The sequence below is a fragment of the Chanodichthys erythropterus genome, chromosome 23, assembly GCF_024489055.1.
Source record: "Chanodichthys erythropterus isolate Z2021 chromosome 23, ASM2448905v1, whole genome shotgun sequence".
NCBI lineage: Eukaryota > Metazoa > Chordata > Actinopteri > Cypriniformes > Xenocyprididae > Chanodichthys > Chanodichthys erythropterus.
In genome coordinates this window covers 16337207-16357947 of record NC_090243.1, presented here as the reverse complement: position 1 = coordinate 16357947, position 20741 = coordinate 16337207, and the positions used below count along the sequence as shown (strand labels likewise).

The following is a 20741-nucleotide window of genomic DNA, read 5'->3' as shown; positions in this document are numbered from 1 at the left end:
ATATTTTATATTAAATATTAAAAAAAAATAACAGCATACGGATTTGGAACGATAAAAGGATGTGTAAACAATGCTGCGTTTTTGTGTATGAACTTTTCCTCTAGTGGTCTGTCAGAAAAACATCTTTCTGAACAGTTTTGACCCTCCTTCGGGAATTCTTTCTTCTCTCGAGTGCCTGTTTGTCCTCTTTTGTTATGGTTTGTTCTGACATGTTACACTTCCTGAAAAATGTCATTTAATAATCTGTGTTCTTAAGGTCTCTTTGACACAAACGTGAGGTGAATCCATGAGCTTGTTTTTGGAGGATAAATGAGAGAGAGAGAGAGATGCTGTAATATGTCTCTCTCTACCCCACCTCCCACAGATACGCTCAAACCTATGATTTTCTCTGCAGTAGAGGAATTGTGACGTGTGCAAGTTGGTGGAGCAGCTGCATTTTAAAAAGCTTGACACCCACGCGTTCTCAAGACCACTACTGCAAGCAGCGCTTCTCTACTACAGACGACACTTCGCTACTGCGACATCAATGGTGTGCCTTCTTCTCTGGATATCTCTCTTAGCATATGGCATATGCTATTATATGTAGATAGATAGATAGATAGATAGATAGATAGATAGATAGATAGATAGATAGATAGATAGATAGATAGATAGATAGATAGATAGATAGATAGATAGATAGATAGATAGATAGATAGATAGATAGATAGTTGGTTGCTTGTAAAGTTTCAGCTCAAAATACCTCACAGATAATTTTTTCTATAGCTTGTTAAAATTGCCACTTTTTGGGGGTGAGTAAAAATGCTCCATTTTTGTTTGTGTCCCTTTAAATGCAAATGATTAGGGCGGAGCTTCAAGAGCTCATGCAGCAACAAAACAGGACAATCTCACACACTGAAAATGTCAGAAACTGTCAGTAGCGGTGTTCAGTCTTATATGTTTGAACCGGAGTCAGACAATGATGCCTACAGAGTCAGAGAATATATGCTGCATAGAGATAGAACAGGTATAGTTTAGTTTAATTACAGTTGCATTTATCCACTATTAGTACAAGCCTGTTGTAGCGGACCCCGTCCAAATGTTGGCCAAATTTTACTGATGCGTTTTATGAAGTTTATTGTACATCACACAAAAGATGAAGCGTCCATTTTCACTCCAGAAAATCACTGGAACAGCTAAATAAAACACAATACAAGAAGTACGCATTAAGGTATAATTTAGTTTGAGGCAAGTAGCCTATACATTTCAGTTCTTTTTTGCGACGGCCTCCAGTTCACGGAGACAGAGACGGGAGGAAGCGCATCCTGTTTGTTTTCTTTATTTTACAAAAGCACAACATTTTGTTGTTACTGTGAGTGTTCACAAATAAAAGTAGACCCTTTTACGGTTTCATATGATGTATTACTCTTATCTGTATGAACAAAAACAAGTATTTGAAGTTGTTTCTGCTGTTATCAGGAAAAAATCGCACTGGCACCTCCTTGTCTAGCAGTAAGCATGCTAATATTTCAGCTTCCACACTTTGCACAAACACTTGGATATGCGCCTAATAATAGCGCACATATATCTAGGTTAACGTCAGAGTGAGCAGCCATGTAAAATTGCTACTACTTACATATTTCAAATGATAAGCCACATTTGAGGTCGATGGATGATAGCCGCATGTTTGGATTTCCTGCCTGACATACTGTAATTACCACAAGGACACGCTGTTAACGACCAGACTGTGTGACTTCACCACTTCCTGTGGAGTTTTTATGTTTCTTGCAACTAACTGACTAATTACATTTTGGTCGACTGAGGTGGGGGGCAGCCCTATTTTATTCTATTTAATAATAATAATAATTATTATTATTGTTATTATACTTTTTCTAACAGTAGCGCACTATACACACACACACATATATATATATATACATAATATACACACACATATTTTTGTGCTGACTTGTCCGTAGCTTTTGATTCTGGCAGTTGTTGATGTGATTGGTTTGTGCAGCCGTCGGTCACAATACTGTCCAAATCAGTGTCTCTGCTGAAGGGGAAGGTCGTTCATCTCTCCAGCAAAATATGAGTTTGTAATGATTTGAGGAGAAGAGAGGAGAAACAGTCTTTAACTAACTTTGGCCCAGTTTGTTTGTGGCTTACCTAAATGTGAAGTCATCATTCTCATGCTAAAAGTAGCTGCCCTTGTTACCTATGAAGATTTCACTAGCTCTTATTCATCTAAGTTGCAGAATGGAGGGCTTTAAAATTCCTGTACACACTCTTTTTGGTCCCATGGAAACAGCCGGCCATTTTGATGCATGTTGTCATGGTGATTGAGGCAGGGAGGAGCGGTTATGGCCTGAAGGAAGAGTTCAGCTGGGATGCTTTAATGTGTGAGTGTACATGCTATACACAATGTAGTGTCATTTTAAACCTCATAAATGCATAAAACAGTCAATCTATGCTTACAAAAAAGTACTGTGGGATTACCTTCAAAATATACCACTTCTATCATGCCATCATGATGATACTGCCATATTATTCTTTGAAGTACCTTCCAGTACCATTCAGGAAACATACATGAATATGACTATACCGTCTGATTATTATAATCATACAAAATGCTACTTGAATGGTACTGTAAGGTACTTCAAAAATACCAGTAATATCAATATTACTACCAAGGCAGAATCAAACACACAGTGGTTTTCCATGGTATAGGCCTATGTTATGGTAATACCATAATACTTTTTTTTTGTTAAAATCACACTTTAGATTTTTACCTTTAAAATAGACATTCTAAACCATTATTTTTAATTTAATTTATACATATAGTTTTTGGTTGCACTTTATTTTAAGGGTGACATTGTTACATTGTACAATAAGTACTAAGTAATATGAATTAACTACATTTACTTACTATAGAATTACGGTCAGGGTTTGGTTAAGGGTTAGTTAACTGTAATTTTGCATAATTTACTGTTATTACTATAGTAAGTACAGGAGGTAACGTGTAACTACGTCACCTTAAAATAGTGTTGTTGTTTTTAATATTCTGAAGATATTAAAATATCTTGGTATTACCACCTAATACTGTCATGGTGCTATAATATATTTTGTAAATGTAGGTAAAATAAAAACTCACTTAAAGGGATAGTTCACCCAAAAATGAAATCATCATTTACTCACCCTTAAGTTGTTTCAAACCTGTACAAGTTTCTTTCTTCTGCTAAACACAAAAGAAAATATTTTGAAGAATGTTGGTGACCAGACAGTTGACGTCACCCATTGACTTCCGTAGTAGAAAAAAAGTACAGTCAACTGTCTGTTCACAAACATTCTTTAAAATAATCTTCTTTTGTGTTAAACTCATACATGTTTGGAACAACATGAGGGTGAGTAAATTATGGCATCATTTTTATTTTTGGGTGAACTGTCCCTTTAAAGCTGAAGTACATCATTTTTGTGGTATTGATGTCAAAAATAGGTCCAAATGGGTTTCCTGAACAGTCCGCCATTAGTTGAAATCCAAACTATCCCCTAAAAATGACACTCTTCAGCTTTAACATAGTATAGAGATCAGAGTGAAACAGGGCTTAATGTGGCCTCTCAATACCGATGAGGAGGAAAGTTATCGCAACGTGACGTCGTTGCATTTGTGTGTGCGAGATCACTCCTCCGCTGAGTCATCCCATTCCATTAACATCCTTTCCAGCACTTTAGTCACCCGTTCAACACCTAGTCATCAGTGTGGCCCAAATAGCAGGCTGACAGTAGTGGGGCTAAATCTGGTGTCTCTGAACCCAGGACACATCAGAATGATGCGTCTGCTGCCGGGCCCCTGCCAGAAGGACGTAATTCAGACCAGGAAGTGACCAGGATAGCGGATTTGCTCACTTTTTCAGGAAGCTGCTGTCAGAGGTTAAGTGTGCAATTGTTTTGATGTTAAAATACTTGCTTTTATCCTAGTTTAGTGCTGACGAAAACTATTAAGTGAGCCATTTGTAGGTCGACTTCCTGAAGCTTTGTTTGTTTGAGGTGTCCGGTGTGTTCTGGCTTAACCAATGAGGTGGGTTTGTGGGCGGGACTTCCTGTTTGGCTGAACATTGGAAGGTTGAGGGCAGGGCAGAATGGGCAGTAGGAGTTTTCGGAGAAACTGGCATAACTGGTACAGAAAATACACACTTAAAATCAAAATGAATCCATTTTGGCTTCATATTTGTCAAACTATGACAACTATAAGTGATATTGCAGTATGTTCAACAACCAAAATTTAAGGCGGGACTTTTTATCCAACAGGAATTGATTGGATTATGAAGCACATTATTGTACACTGTAAAAAAAAAAAAGAATGGTTGGTTTAACTTAAAAAGTAAGTTACCTGGTTGTCTTAAAAATTTGAGTTCATTGAAATAAAAAAATTGAGTTAATACAATGAAGGCAATTGGTTTAATCAGCAGAAACTCAAAATATTATGTTATGTGAACCACATTAATTAAGTTGATTTGACAAAAGAAAAAATGTTTTGACAGTGTAGTATTATTTGTATATTAATTAATGCTGTCAAACAATTAATCGCATCCAAAATAATTTTTTTTAATTAAATTTCAGTTTTATTAATTTTAATAATTTTCATCTAATATTTATATTATATTTTATTTCAGCTTTATTTCAATTAACACAATTTGTTTAGTTTTAGTTGGTTTAATAATAACCCTGGAACTATTTATGTTGCTGTTGTTATTATTGTTATTATTATTAAATTTAAATTAAACAATTGACTTTATTAAGGCAACATTTTACCTATTACCATGTAGTTGTACATTTTATATTTTTAAATATTTATTTTATCATGTAAAATAACGTGCACTGATAAATAGTCCAGTAACAAGTATTAAAGGGATAGTTCACCCAAAAATGTAAATTCAAATGAAAAATTACAGTTGGTCCCCATTGACTTCCATAGTATTTTTTCCCCATACTATGTTTGGTTACCAACATTCTTCAAAATATCTTCTTTTGTGTTCAGCAGAAGAAAGAAATCCATACAGGTTTAGAACAACTTGAGGGTGAGTAAATGATGACAGAATTTTCATTTTTGGTTTAACCATCCTTTTAAGAAAGTATCTGAGCGCAATTTTGCTTTCATGTTTACGTTATCGGTTTATGCATCATGGTAAACCAAACCATAACATATGCATAATTAGAAAACAAAGCATTTATGATGTGTTTTTATAGTGATAAAGTTCTGTTGTTCCTTTGAAAGCATTATAAACCCTATCTCTGGCTTGACTTTATTTGAGTATAAAGGCGTTCATAACTCATTACGAACCCTCATTAAATTTCAGTCGGCATTAATTGTCTATCTGCATCCCAGCGGATCCTGCACACATTCTTTGATTCGTTCTTTGCTCTTGCCCCTCGGGGAGCTTCTTACCTTACGTAACATGACTGTACTGCACCATGAGCGCTCCACACCTGCCGTGTGTTCTTCCACATGATCACGTTCTCACAGGGACCCCCAGCTCTTGACCTGGACTGCAGTGCAGCATGGAAAATTACATAAGCTTGCGTAACCTAATTAGCATTAGTGATGAGCTCAAGAGCTAAATCTGAAGATGATGGAGGTGTGAGTTTTTGAACATTTTCCTTCCTAAAGCTGCACACAAAGCTTATTTTGTAATTGCTTATAATTAGGGAACGATTTGTTGTTGCATGTCAAGCAACAATCTCAGTATTCAATATTAGTAGCGTATAATTGGGTGAAATATAATGGCAGCTATGTGAAAGCACACATTTTATTGTTGATACAGACAATATCAAGATTTAATGATGCTAGACTTGATTTATGAACCGAACTAATAGGTTCAGTGGTCCTCTGTGAGAGAAGACAGACTGCCCCCTACTGGTGTTTATGTTTATGGACACAACTTGTAATTTTGCATTTATGATTAGAATCTGATATAGAATCTGTTTATTATTAGATCAGCTTCATATGTGCTTCATATGTACTCAAATAGTCATATGGTTTTGGATTAGTTGTTGCACACTGATATGCTAATAAGAGACGCTGACGTGGTAATTGAGATGGGAGATGTAATTAATAATATTTTTCATACTTAGTTTAGATGGTATTTTTATTCTCTGAAATGGATTAAAATAGTGTATCCTTTTCATCAAAAGTAGGTTAAAATGTCTATAAAAAGAACTAAAACAGACCTTTACTAATAATTTTGACTGCAAGAATAATTATATTTGATCATTTTCATTTGCATGTAGCAATATATCAATTATAATGATAAAATGCAGTATTTTCACTAGTGTTCAGAAGTTTAAGGTTAGATTGTAGTACTTTAAATCAGCAAGAATGCATTAAATTGATCAATAGTGATAGTAAAGATATTTATAATGTTAAAAAAGATTTCCAAATAAATACTTTTCTTTTGAAATGTATATTTATTAAAGAATCCTGAAAAAAATGTTTCCACAAAAATATTAAGTAGAAAAAGTGTTTAAAATGTAAATAATAAATGGGTAATTGACAAATAAGGTTTTTAAAAGTGTAAAAATTAATTATCTCCATTAAGTGTTAATAATAAGATTATGTGGTTTTTATAACCAGTTAACACTGCTTTTGTCATTTTTTTCTTACAAGATGAACAAAATTTGTCACCAAAAAAGTCATTCAGTTTAACCAAATTTTTTTTTTTTTTGTTTTTTTTTGTTTTTTTTGGTTATACAGAATGACAATATTTTCAAACAATGCTAAAAGGTTAATATCTAGCTAGCTACAAGTTTTTAAAATATTACAACATTTTCCATGTTTTATAGCGGTTGTACCGAATGACCTGATGTTTCGGGACATGTGTATGAGCAATTGAAAACATGAATTTTTCAAATAGTTAAAAGAGAGTTAGATACTTTGCTTCATGACCATGTGGTCTTTTGTAGGTGTCTTAATGATGTCACTTCCTGTCACATGATATTGACCTGAGTGACTTGATCCAAAATGGTCCCTTTATATTGGTTACTCTGAATGACATCAATGAAATTCATTTTTCCGCACATTCTTTCTCATAACAAAGTAATGACTTACACATAATTTTAATACCATTTTGTTCTGTTGATATATGATGTTATGAAATCATGCCAGAATAAAAAAAATATACATTTATTACATGTATATATTGGCTGTATTGACCTTTAAACCGAATGATCCGAAAATACATTTATATGTAGAAAAATATAATTAAAACCTTTTGGGTTCAATAAAATAGATCTAATTGTACTACCTTACATACTTTGGATGTCATATCTTTGCCTTTGGACAAAAAAATGACATGTCACGTCATTGACCCAAATGCAGCCTAAATTCAGGTTGCAAAATTGGAAACCGAGTTGGAGTGATTTATTTAAATGGACACATTAGAAATGATTCACAGAAATGAATTAAACTAGTAAAATACTTTGTGAATATTGGCTATATCATAAGTTTCTTTAATAACACTTATGTTCTTATTACCAGATGTTTCTCAGTGTCACTGAATGATTGTTTAAACAATTCCAGATCCAAAGATGTTCACTGACTCCTGTACTAAATATCCCAAAGTAATATTTATATCTTCATAAAAGAGACAAGAGGGATTGGCATGCTGCTTACGTCACTTTCTTGCTCTATTAAAAGTGTTTAAAATAAAAGACAAGAGAGGCTTAATTGTCTTACCGTAATCAGTTTTTCTCTTTTAATTAGACTGGCAGGCCAATTTCCAAAGGGTTCAGCGTAATAAAGGTGCGCCCTGAGGGCGAAAAAAGCATTCGGAAACACACTTTCTGATGGTCTGCATAATTAAATCGGTATAAATGAAAGGCACATCTAATATCTAACCACCTCGCAAGGGCAAAATGTGTTTTTTCTCTCATCCATCAGTATTTGTATTCATTTAGCCTTGCAGACGGTATTGCCGATGGTGCGGCGGTTTTTAATGAAAACGTAATGAGATGTTGAGTCGATATGGTCTTTATGTGCTCTCGTTTCTATGGGCCCTCGTCAATTAAATGCATTTCATTAGCTGGAAGTAGTTTGTATATCCATGTGTTGTTTCGTACAAAAATGTTTTTGTTGGGCAACCCTGTGCGTTTTGCAATGAGTCAACTTGTTTAACTTGTTGAATATTGGTTATAGTTCATGAAGTGGACAGTTTTGATGCCTATAGTTTTGATCTGTGGATTCATATTTTTCAATGGATTCATATTCATACTTTTCTGTGGATTCACACAGTCACACTTAAGAGATTTTTGCATCTAGCACTACTTTTTAACTCTGATGTTTGTTTTATCTGACTTTTAAGACAAGTTGAAAGTTTCATCACAGACAGCTTTGTGGTTGGACTTGAAATATCAGTGGGGAGTCTTGCGTCAGAGCATTACGCAGATACCAAGATGAGTTAGACTAGTTTTGATAGGGATAACAATACTTTACTCCAAAACAGAGTGGAACGCGATCGCATTTTTGTGAGTACGTTTTGGCGGCGGTACGGAGGGACGGATAATGCACCGATGACTTCCTATTGGTTAAGGATTAGGCTAATCCTACTTCAGGTTCAGGTAAGCCAGCAAGGCCGTGGTCCCCTCCTCCTTCTCATGTGGGATTACAGAAGTTGGATATGTTTCCTGTACCTGTCAGCCACCTCCTCCCTCTCGCCGAGACGTTTTTGATATTTGACAAGGCCAAGCTCACGAACTCAGCGTGACATTAGTCAATCTGTCAAAAGCAGTACTAGAACATCACCGTCTCGCCGAGAGAACAGTCATAGAATATCAGAGATGCTTTGGACCTTGAACTGGTTTTAGTTTGTTTTTGGCCTGATAATGTCTCTGGTGAAAGGATATTCCTGTAGTTTGGAGAAGTCATCATGATGATGTGTTTCGGAGGGAAAAGACGGCCAAACCATCTGCAGTGGGATGATGAGGGCTGTTTGATCTCGGTGGAGGTTACGGGGGTGACGAACCCTTATGCTGTAGACGAAGGTAATAAATACGTCTTCAAAGGCGAATAATCTGTTTCATGCATACAGGTGTTAACTTCCATCTGATTAACACAGGTACTGATTCATGCTTTTCTAGTGCTGGCTTTACATATGTCTTTTGATTATTAAATAGCTGAACTGTTAAATTAAACCTATGTTTACTTTAAGATGTCATCTCTGGTCAGCTGTATTATATTTTAGATGGTGTTGAAAAGTGGTACTTGTAAATATCAAATATCTGTGTTGGTTATTTAATCTTTTTTTGAGATAATAGTATTTATATTGGACATTGTAGACATTTGTACTTATTGCCTTGTTGTTTATTTTTAATTTTCATATTATTGTACATCAGCGGTGAGAGATGTAAAAGTGAAGGCATTTCACATATGATAAACATTAAATAACTATAGCATGCAGTATCTTTTTAGCTGAGTGCTAACAAGAGCATATATAGGACCTAAATCTGGAAATGGAAACATTTTGTTGGCTAAATATGGCTTTAAAGTTAAACTATAAGCATTTATGTTCTCAGATATGTCAGTGTAATTGAAATCATTAGATTATACAAATCGGAAATCGATCAAAGATTTTACTCTGAGTGGGTGGGAGCTCAAAATAAAAGGGCATATGGTCAAGAGACTTATGCTGTTGTTTTTTTTATAGAAAAGACTGAGAAAAGGAAAGACTAGTGGCTTCTGTTGTGTTCTCAGAATGTCGGACATGAGTTCATAAAGGAGTAGGATTGGATTAGAGTACTGATTGTCTAGGTATTTAGACTCAAATATGCTGAAGAAAGAAAATGACATGACAAAGAAAGGAAAAAATAAGGAAAAAAGGTAAGGAAATAAAGAGGAAAAGAGAAGGATGGAAAGAATTTAAATGGGAAGTAAGGAAAGGCAAAATAGGAAAATAAGAAATAGGACAAAATGAAAGGGGCAAATGAGATGGAATGAGAGAGAGGGAAAGAACAAGAGAAAGAAATATGAAAAGGATGGATGGAAGGAAGGAAGGAAAGAGACAAAAATATATACTGGAAGGAAGGATAGAAATGAAGGAAAGAATGAAGAAAATAATAAAAATGGGAAAGAATGAAGATAGAAAGAGAGAAGGAAAATGGGAAAGAGTGTTGCTATATTGTTTTGCATCTTTTAAAAGTCTGTTTCAATCCATTTTTGGCTGTTATTTTCTTTCATGAAGTAATGTATATGCTGTTCTTAGACAAAATTGATTTTGTATTTTTTATTTTTGTCCATCAGATGACAGCCATAAGTTTACCATTGTCAAACGGAAATATTACTTCTCTCAAATTCCTTTGCACTGCAGGAATGTCATCAAGTGAGTCTCTGAATCAGTGTAATGTTTTTTTCTCAATGGCAGTGTAGTTTAACTATACTAGTGGGGTAGTTTTCATTGAAACCACTTGTGGGTGCTCTTTACAAGCACAAAATCTCAAATCTGCTCCCTTGTTTTCCTAATCCAGATGGCTTTTACTAGCATTGACCAGTGGCCAGTCAGATTTAGCGTATTAGGAACCAGTATTCATGTTATACTGAATCTTAGCAAGCAATCTTAATAGCAAAGCTAAAATATTGTTTATGGGGTTGAACTCTTGTATTTGTATTTTCATTGTGTAGACAGCTTTTGCATGCACATTTAGTGCTTCTTGGAAATCATTTTCATTGCACATTATCTTTCCCATAAAGCTTATTCAATACTCCTGGACTTTTTACATGACATTGCTTAAGCATAGGCAGAAATGTGCATGAGAAAACTGGGGAATTGTTTGGCATTTCATCCTCCCCCCATGCAATGAGCTCCCCAGTTTTGTTTGCCAATTTCTGCCTTGTTCATTTGGATGAGGAAATGCAGTTGCGAGGGAGGGCAGTTTGGGAAGGGAGGGTAGGAATGAGAGAACTAGAGTGAGGCTCTAAGAAAGGGAAGCTCTACAGAATGCCCTTTAATTTGGATGCCTTTTAGGATGGGGAAAATGTGCTGAAGATACTCGCTGCCCCAAGCATCAGGCACCCTCCGTTTTTATCTACAGTCACAGCAGTGACTCCCACAGGGAATTCTCTACAGGTGCCTTGGCAATGGCTCTGCTTTAAGGAGACAAAAGATTCTGCTCCTTGTTTTGCTGTTATCCTTGGGACATGTGGGAGCAGCTTGAAGTTCAAACAGACCCCTCTCGCTCATGCCAAGAACCGGAACATTAAGGAATTTGCCTACACTGCTGACTGCAGGGGTGCACAGACCTGTTTTTGACAGTAGGAGAAGACCAAAGACTCCTTAATCTGTGGCTGTATTTATCGCTCCAATGCGCACAGGTCTGTGTTTTCATTGAGAGTTCTTCCCCCTGATAATCCCCTGCATGGTAAAAGTTGCAGTGAGGTCATGCTGGGGCTTGTTTGAAGTTTTTTTCCCCCTAACTCTGTCTCCGTCTCTCTCACAAGTCAAAGGTGAGGGATTATGCTTACTTTTGGAATGTGGCCTGGAGGTGAAAGACTCAGAGTGCAGCTGTGTTAGAGAGAGAGTGCTTAAGTTGCCGAGAACAAGCTTGTGGAGGTGTCCATGATGTGAAATGTGATTTCTAAAGGAAAGATCACATCTCCTCACCAAGACCTAGTTGGTAAAACTCTGTATGAAGTTGTTGTTTTCCAGAATGGGACTCCAGGAGGAACTGCAGACTCTTAAGCCTTCAGGAGGGGCTGAGAGGAGGGTAGAAGCTGAGCTGGGAGTTGTTAAGAACAACGTGGGAGAGGAGGACAACGAGAGACAAGAGGCGGATCAGAGGGAGGAACGTCGAGAGAGCCCGGGGCAGAGGAGGAGTGCAGTTGGAAAACTCAACAGGTGGTTTTACCTGAGCAGCACAGGGAATGGGGGGTGGAGGAAAGGGGAAGTACTAGGAATGAGGACGGACCAGTTACCGTCTTTTTTCCAGGACAGCTGTGTGCAACAAGCCTCTGCGGAAGACTTCGATTTGGCTGGGGAAGAGAAAGCTTGGACTAAAGAAGTCTCTGCTGATGTTTGCCACATTCCCATTAAGGATAAAATTTGTAATGCTATATCTGTGGAGAATGCAACAGAAACTCATGTGGCGGTCTTGCGAAGGCCTGCACATGGGCTTCGGCTCCTGGGCAGCAGAAGAGTGGTGAGCATGTTTGTCTTTCCAGATGACAAAAGGATACTTCCAACCACAACAACCAACAACCAAGACAGCTCTACAAAACCCCACAGTGTTTGCATGTTGGCAGCTCCCACTTATAGCAACGTTCTTCTGCCTAACTCTACCCCCAATAAGCAAGGCTGCCCGGATGTGGTCCAGCGGTGTCAGACAAGACGTGCCGAGTTGCGAGCCATAGACGGTCTAAAACCAGACATGCCACCTTCTGTCAGCCTGCTTCATTATCCGCTAGAAGAACCGCTAATCTGTCGGACTTCAAAAAGCAGAAGCAAACCGCGGCCTGTTAGCATGACTGTTCTTGAGCTTAATAAAGAGCGAACTGGATCCCGGGATGGGCTCGCAAGCCACCTTTCCACTGGCACCAGTAGTTTGCCTCGTCCAGGCTTCCGATGGAAATGGTTTGGTCGACAGGCAACGAGCAAGGAAGTCGTAGTGACTCAGACTTCAACAAGGCTAAAGGAACCAGATAAGGTGGAAGGACAAAAGAGAATGTTCGGATCACTGCGGAGGAGCTTGAGTCTCAGGATGAGGCGGAATCGTAATCAACTTGAGCAGGAGGACCGAACTGAATGGAGACGTACTGCAAGTATCGGAGAAAAATCTATGCCAACCACTCGTCCGTTTTCCTACCTTACTGGCAGGACATTAATGCCAACTCGTGAGCAAGACGAGGACCAAGGGGCCACACAGTACATACAGTACCAAACTCGTGGCAAGGTAGCGGTCTTGGAGGTCCCTCTCCGTCCTGCCAAACTAACTAAGCCCACCAAACAATTGCAACCAGAGACTAGTTTTTGGCAGCTAATTACTAATCGTTTTAAGAGGAAGGACCCGTTGTCCAGCAACAAAACTGAGCTGTGCCCTGAAAGCCAAGCAGTTGGCAGTCATCCCCCTGTGAGAAATAAAAAGCCAGATTCTGTTGCTATAGAGACTCTAGCTGGCATTGGTTTCCACAAAGGTCAAGGTAAGTAGTATAAAATGCATAATTTCATTCCACATCCCAGTCTATGCAGGAAAATGTGCTGCTTTTTGTCTGAAGAGGACAGACTCTGAGTGCCTGGAAGTAGCCTTGGAGAGCAGGGCAAATTGATTAAATATTAAAACGATATTGAAGGTCTGGCTTGAGCAGCACCAACAGACATAATAAGAGGTTAAATGCATTATTCACTCCGAGGGCTTTGGCTCTGTTGGAGTGTGTGTGTGTGTGTGTGTGTGTGTGTGTGCGTGCATGAGCTGTTAATTGGCTCCAAGAGGAGTTTTCTTCTAGTGTAAGTCTGCACTGCAATTGAATTAGAAAGCAAAAAAGCATCCATCAAATCTTGTTTAATCATTAACGCTTTCAAGGTAATCAAATAGACTGCAGGAATAAGTAAAGGATGGATGATGTAGATGAATAAAGAGAGGGAATAATTTAATGACAATGTTTTACTATCAGAACCCTCCTAAGCACTACTCTGGAATTCTTTTCCTTTTGGAAAATGTAACACGGAATGTTCCCATTCTCGTCAGATTGGAGTTTAGGGTTTAGGGTTTGTTAGGGTTTGTTTTTGCTTTCACAGCTCTGAAGGTTAAATCATACCCCAGCATGCAGACAACAGTCTTCATGATATTTTAAACATGTTTTCATTCCGTGTCTGTTCATTCTTTTCCCTGCAGCTCATGCATCGTCTCAAAGGTAGTGAAAACAAATAGTGCAGTTGCAGATCTTTACGCTGTGATTTTTTGAAAAGGGATCAGGTTACTGAGAGCGCGACAAGATGTATTATACCAGCCTAGGCTCTTAACCTTATGTTATCTCTCCTTTGTAATCCTTATTTAAATGATTAAAAATGTATTAGTTTTGCCTGTGGCATTTTCATCAGATGTAAAGGTTTGTAGTTTTTGTGCAGTATTGCATAAGGTTAACACAAATTACTTCTTTTGTACATTCTTTTATCTTTAATCACTGAAGTCTTAAATGTGCACTATGAAATCTTTAGCGGTTGAAGTATCTGGGTTGCAGTATATAATTTGAATGAAGCGTCTGCAAACACAAGATGACTGAAATGTCAGTGGAGAGATGCTAACACTTCTGTTGAAATGAAGCTTTCCTTGTGTTTAAATTATGAGAACATGTTTCAGTATGGAAGATGATGTTATTGGCAGCACACCTTGAGAGGTTTTGAGCACTTATTACGTAGTGGAAAAGTTAGGGCAGTGTTGACAGGCTTAAAGTCTCATGAAACCACTAATTTTAGCACAAATTTCATCAGAATGTAAAAAAAAGGAATGGAAATCTATCTATCTATCTATCTATCTATCTATCTATCTATCTATCTATCTATCTATCTATCTATCTATCTATCTATCTATCTATCTATCTATCTATCTATCTATCTATCTATCTATCTATCATCTAGTGTAAGTATGCCATACTAAGTTTTGAGACTTTTATTCAGTTTTGTTGATTCATCAATTCAATTGGACTAATTTATTAACACATTCACATTAAAGATGGATGGAACCAGTGATGCTGAGATCATCCATAAATATCCATAAATCTAGAAACACATATCTATTAACATCTCAAAAACATGTCATAACACTTAAATTGTGCATCTCTATTTCATTCTCAGAATAATAAGAACTTTCAATCCAAGGCCTTTAATTTGCATTTAATATTAAGATGCAGAGACTCATTTTATAATAAACTAGTTCTTTGTCTAAATTGTGACTTTTAAGCACGGTATTTACAGTAACAGTTAGCTTTCACTTGGACGATTAGATCAGCTTCAGAAGCATCAAGGTTGGGCATGCCAGTCATCTTGTTAGATATTGTGTTTCTTTTGTTTTTGTTTTCTTTTTTATATTGTATTTACAGTATTTTATGTTATGTTTCATTTAGAGTGACACGGCCCTTTAATTGGCCATCATCCAGTTTATGGAATTGCTTTTATCGTAACAATCTACTCACATTACCTTCTTAAGTATATCTAGGAAGCTTGTTATAGCACAAGCAAGCAGCTCATACAAATGACTTACAGGGCTTGTTTTTAGGCAGTACCATTAGTCACTCGCCAAATGAAGATAACAAATACACCCTTTACACCCTTGGCATCTGCTTGAGTTTATTTTCATTGGTTACTAAGGAAACTATCCTTCCCAAACTCCCCGAATGACCTTTCTTTGCCAAAGTTGACAGACAGCCGGAATGTAGGTGTGTTTGCTGAACTTGAGAGCTTTTTGGACCAAAGCTTAGGTGTGCAGATTACATGTACCTGTCGCTACATGCCCCGGTAGTTTGAGAAGCAGGTTGTTCCTGGATCTTGTAGCTGTGGGTTCTTTGTATGCAGGTGAGGGAAGGTAAAGCCTTCCGGGCTTAAAATACAAAGTGCCAGACTCTCCTTACAGGTATTCTCAGCTGGAATTCATATGACTTTTTGGCCTCGGGGTCACGATGGCTGGGTTTCAATAGCAGGTTAGGGAAAAAATGGTGTGCGGTCACTTTAGATGGTGCAAACTTGAAAATTGCATCACGGGTAGCTTGAGAGAATCCATTACTGTATGTTATAAAGGTACAGAGGGTTTCTTTTCTGTGCAAAAGAAATGGGAACAACTTGGGTCCTTGGGGCATTCTAACCACTAATTAACTAAAATGCTCTGGATTTCCAAAAGAGGCTTTAAAAAGCCCATTGATTTGCATGCATCTCTGTTCTTTTGGGCTTGAAATAGCATTCAGCGCAATTTCTAAATGTTCTCCCATGTGATTGTGATGACCTTGCTCCCTCTTAAAACTCAGAGTCATATTTTCTTCAGCTTGATAACACTAAACTTCGCCTCGGCTCCCATATGACATAAAAAGCGCTTTGCTAGCAGTTCACCCTTCAGAAGGAAAAGCATCAAATTAAAATTCTGAAGTGCAACATCAGTTTGATGCCTTTTTACCACAATGGGGTTTAACTTTAGTGACAAATTCATGTCTGTCACTCCAAAATACTGCAATTTTTACCTGATGCCTATGCCTCATTGAGTTTAGATCACGTGTAGTCAGTTTTTAGTTGACATATGAAGTCTAATTACTTTGATTTGTTTTGACTCGTGGTACCTCGAAACATGATTAGGAAAAAATGGTAATATGCTGTCCTGTGGGATTGTGGGGTGTGGTTGTCATGTTCAGATGTGTTCGCTTGTTGGCGTAGGTCCACTTTTCCTTGAATCTGTGTGTGAGAGCGAGGATGGAAGTTGAAAACGCCTTGTTTCATCAGGGCACGTTGCTGAGCGCAGCAGGAAGAACCTCATCTGAGTCACTTCAGCAGTTTGTTGAGTGCATAGGGAGGGTGAGACATCGAGTTTAAATGAAGGACGGAAGGAAACACCTCCTGACTTGCCGTGCGTTACACTTAGCACACCATGTTCTCACCATCACACAAAAACTAAATGAGACTCCTTTTGGTACCATGCATAGAATTCTTCACTCACAAATAGGTCCTTTTCTTTGTGTATTTTTCTCACTGTCCCCTGAATCCACAAAGAGGGTTTTTTTTCCCTCTTCCTCGATTCTTTGAATAGAAATTTTGATTAGATTGGACAAGAGCAGTGGAGTGAAAAATGAACCGAACAATGCAGCGCCACAAACCTCTTTGGTGGTTTAAACAAGGCTGCCCATGTGCCCGCTGTGATGATGTAACCACTGCACAACAGATCATGTGTGTGGCACAGAAATGGGCAGGATTTCGCTGGGCCAATGAGGCTTGTGTTTTCCCGGTCATGTCAGTCCATGTAGCCAATATGACGAACATGATTATTAGTAGCAACTAAGTATCTGATCTTCTGCATGAGGGGATGACATACTTTCCATTTACAGTAGGTGCTCTTTTCAAAGGGCCAGGAGTGATCTAAACATTGTTAAAACAAGATAAATTTACCTTTAAGATAATGTAAGAAAAATAATTCTCAAGAAAAATAAAGCTTAAAGGGGTCATGAACTGCATTGTTTTATTATTTTATGTTTCCTGTGGTGCACTTATAATGTCTGTATGCTTTTTACATCCAAAATTGTCATAATTTAGAAATAAAAGGAATTTTTCCTACCCTGATTTTAGCCCTCTGATTTGAATGCTCTGTTTTAAGGGGCGTGTCTGCTGTGAGACTTCATGTAAACGCCCACTGCTGTGATTGGCTAACATCTGTGCATATGAAATGGCCAAGTGTTACTCTCTCTTTTAGCGTGTTATTACTATTACAGCTCAAAGGTTTACTAATCGAGAAATGTGTTGCATTACATATAGATCTATGGCATTATATTTAGATCGTGGCATGAAAGGTTGCAGAGATGAACGATGTGTAGCCGATCACAGACATGTTGTTGAAGACATGAAAACAGTGATCTCGTCTTTGCAACTCATATTCTGTACATTAACAAATGCTTTCATCTTCACTAACAGTGCAAATGTGATATAACTAAGAGATTCGTACATAAATCATTACATATCAGATCAGACATTAGAATTAACACAGTTACTTACATGTTGCATTACTGTCGAGTCCAGGCACTGCACAATATCAATCCTCAACGGCATGTTTATTGCTTGGTAGCTCAATGTTACTTAGGCTACCTATTCTATTGCATGTCATGCGCGAATCGGTGGGCGGGGCTAAACAGGCATTGACAAAGTAGGCGTTGATCTTCTTCTGCAGAGGCGGTGCTTGCTGCCCTTTAACGTCACAGATCCCCACTTTGAAAATCCTGTCGTTTGCTGGGTCAATAAAAACTTTTATTGGACTAACAAGGAAGTTTTCAGTTTTGAAACTTACAGGATATTCTTATAGTATAATGACCTCTTATATGTCAAAAGCTCAAGGAAAATTTAATTTGTCAGTTCATCACCCCTTTAATTCAACATATGAATCTGTTTTTATGAATTTATCAATAGTATTCCTTGTTGATGGACACAGGGATTGTTATGTTTATACAAGCTATATTGTGTTTGTCCAGTTTATTAAGTGAAATTAATGACATAATCACTTAAAGTTGTCTATCTGTTTCTTTCCAGATTCCTTCGTCAACAGTCAGGAATGGACATTGAGTCGATCAGTACCAGAGCTCAAAGTGGTGAGTGATCTTCCCTACCTTTACCTTGTCATTTTATCTCTTACCATTATTCAGAACAGTAAATCTTGACGTGTCAACGACTGAATTTATTCAGCAAGCAGTAGGACACAGACTGCTTTATGTCACTCTCTGTAATGATATTTCTGCTTGAGACAGTCTGGAGTATCACTTATTCTGCTGACGTTCCCTCAGAATAGCCACCAGTCAGAAAGTTCACTGATACTTCATACTAAATATCACTGTCAAAATATGACTGGAATAACTTGGTATATGAAAAATTATTTTGTACACTCTACAAGGATCATTTAATATTACAAAAATAAACATGCAGCTAAACAAATCACAGTTTTACTAGTATTACTGAACTTCATGGAAGAATGATCCAATTTCAGAATCATAATTATCCATTGTAAAAAAAAACTCTCCTTCTAACAGCTTATTATGAGGCAACACAATGAAACTATATGCACATGAAGTTTATACATCCAATATTCTCCTAATGAAGTTTCTATTCTATCCTCCTCTTTGTTCTTGATGCCTGCGGCGGCTGCTTGGGTTACGAACTGCTCATCTTAGCCTTTATTACGGAGGAAAATTGTTACTGTATGAACCTTGTTAACACACACACCACCCTCTGATGAACCCAAATGGTGCTCAGTATGAGCCTCGTGTGTTTAAATGATGGGAGAGGAGGAAGTTTGGTGTTTTGTTTTGGGAAAAGTTTGAGTTTTTCCATTTCCATTGACTGCTGGCCTGGTGCTGTTGTACTCAGACTGCTGTGACGTATGGTTCTGCAGTTGCATTCATCATCTCAATCGTGTATTTATTGTCTTGAAAAGTGTTTATCTGGATGTAAAAGTCATGGTTAGCGATCTCTAGAAGACATACAGTTAGTTCCTGTTTACTTTTCTTCTATGGATGAATTTTAGATGAGTTTTTGTTTCTTTAGCGCCCTCCTGCTGCTGTATGAATTGGAAACTCCATTCATGGAATAGCCTCTTCTTCTTTTAGATGAATTTGTGGACTAAAAATGCACAGAGCGCCCTCCGACTTCAAGGATGAATTGAAAACGCCAGCGCTCATAGTAATGACAGTGAATATTGAATTAAAATAACTCCTCTGTATAGAAAATTGACATAAGCATATGAGAATCCAATATTTCTCCAAATGTGCATGCTTTTAAACTAAAAGCCTATATTCAGACTCTTTGCATCACAGAAATACATTATATTTTAAAGTATAATATAAAACCATTACTTTATATTGTAATAATATTTTTCTGTATGTTTCATATATCATAATGAGCTTGAGACATCACAGAAGGTTTTTTTTCACAGCCTACCTGACTGAAATGCCTCATTAATATGCAAGTCATTTCAGCTCATTACTATCCAATTCTTTTGTCTTCTCAGGTGAGAATGGCCCATTTTCAGTGGTGATTCACGCCTCCTCGCATACTGTGTTCCTTGGCAAAAAGTGTCTTACAAAAACTAAATGAATATATTGTTTTATATGAAGGAGTAGGCAGCATAATTTTTACATAATTCTGAAGCAAAAATTCTAGTCTACAACCTCCAATACCCAAAAGTCTTGTGAACACAGATTTACTATACTTTTTTTGGCCTTATTTCAGTGACTTAAGTTTTTAGTTTTTTCAATAACCACGCATAAATGTTATTCCTTCAAAAACACAAACATGTACATACATGTTCCTCACATATTATTGTAGCCTAGTTTGTGCTGAATACAGTGTAATGACACTTTTTCCATTAATATGTTTATGAAGAACTGAAAAAAGCACAAATGTCAGAGCATGTCAAAACTTCTCCAGGCCCCAAATCAGCCTCAGACTCCAGAGGGTTATTATTGGCATTCTGCTCTTTTTCCGGTTGTGGCGGTTAGCAAACTGTGTTGCATTATCACATGCGCCCCCTTCTGGATTGCAGTGACTGTGACTGACTGCATCGTCGTCTAACTGTATGCACCGTACCGCGTCCATACCACGACATTTCTGGATGTATACATGTACTGTTACACCCCAAATATATATATTTATGTGACCCTGTGCTGGCAAAATCAGTCAGAATGCACACAGGCTAATTTCGATCTACAGGAAAAACAAGTGAAAACTGTCAATTTTGGTCAAAATTGTGGTTTTCACAAAAATGAGTTCACAAAGCCCTCATCTAGTTATTCCAATGCTCCAAATAGCAATTAAACATCTAAAAGTATCTTTATTTGTTCGTTTTCTGAGAGGAGTATCTTTCCTTTGACGATGAAAAATGCCGTTTTTCTCTGCTCGCCTCTCGACTACTGGTGCTTCCCTCAGCACAAGTTTGGTATTGTTTTAAAGCACAGCATTCCAGCTTTGTGAATATTCATAGCAAATTCTCGATGGCATGAGTCTGAAACAATGAAATGTGATTTTCAAACTCATGCTGATGTAAACAAAACG

At 37.4% G+C, this 20741-nt stretch overlaps 1 protein-coding gene across 2 annotated transcripts in view; it reads left to right on the top strand.

Annotated features, from left to right (window-relative positions):
* agap3 (ArfGAP with GTPase domain, ankyrin repeat and PH domain 3) overlaps positions 1-20741 on the top strand; it is a 187706-nt gene that overhangs the window by 77191 nt on the left and 89774 nt on the right. The window contains exons 1-2 of one of the 2 annotated variants that reach the window (XM_067378303.1): positions 11674-13159; positions 18228-18286. In XM_067378303.1, the coding sequence (XP_067234404.1) occupies positions 11674-13159; positions 18228-18286 (1545 nt within the window). Of the gene's footprint in view, positions 1-11673; positions 13160-18227; positions 18287-20741 lie in introns of those variants that run through there. The other variant, XM_067378304.1, reaches the window with a different exon arrangement.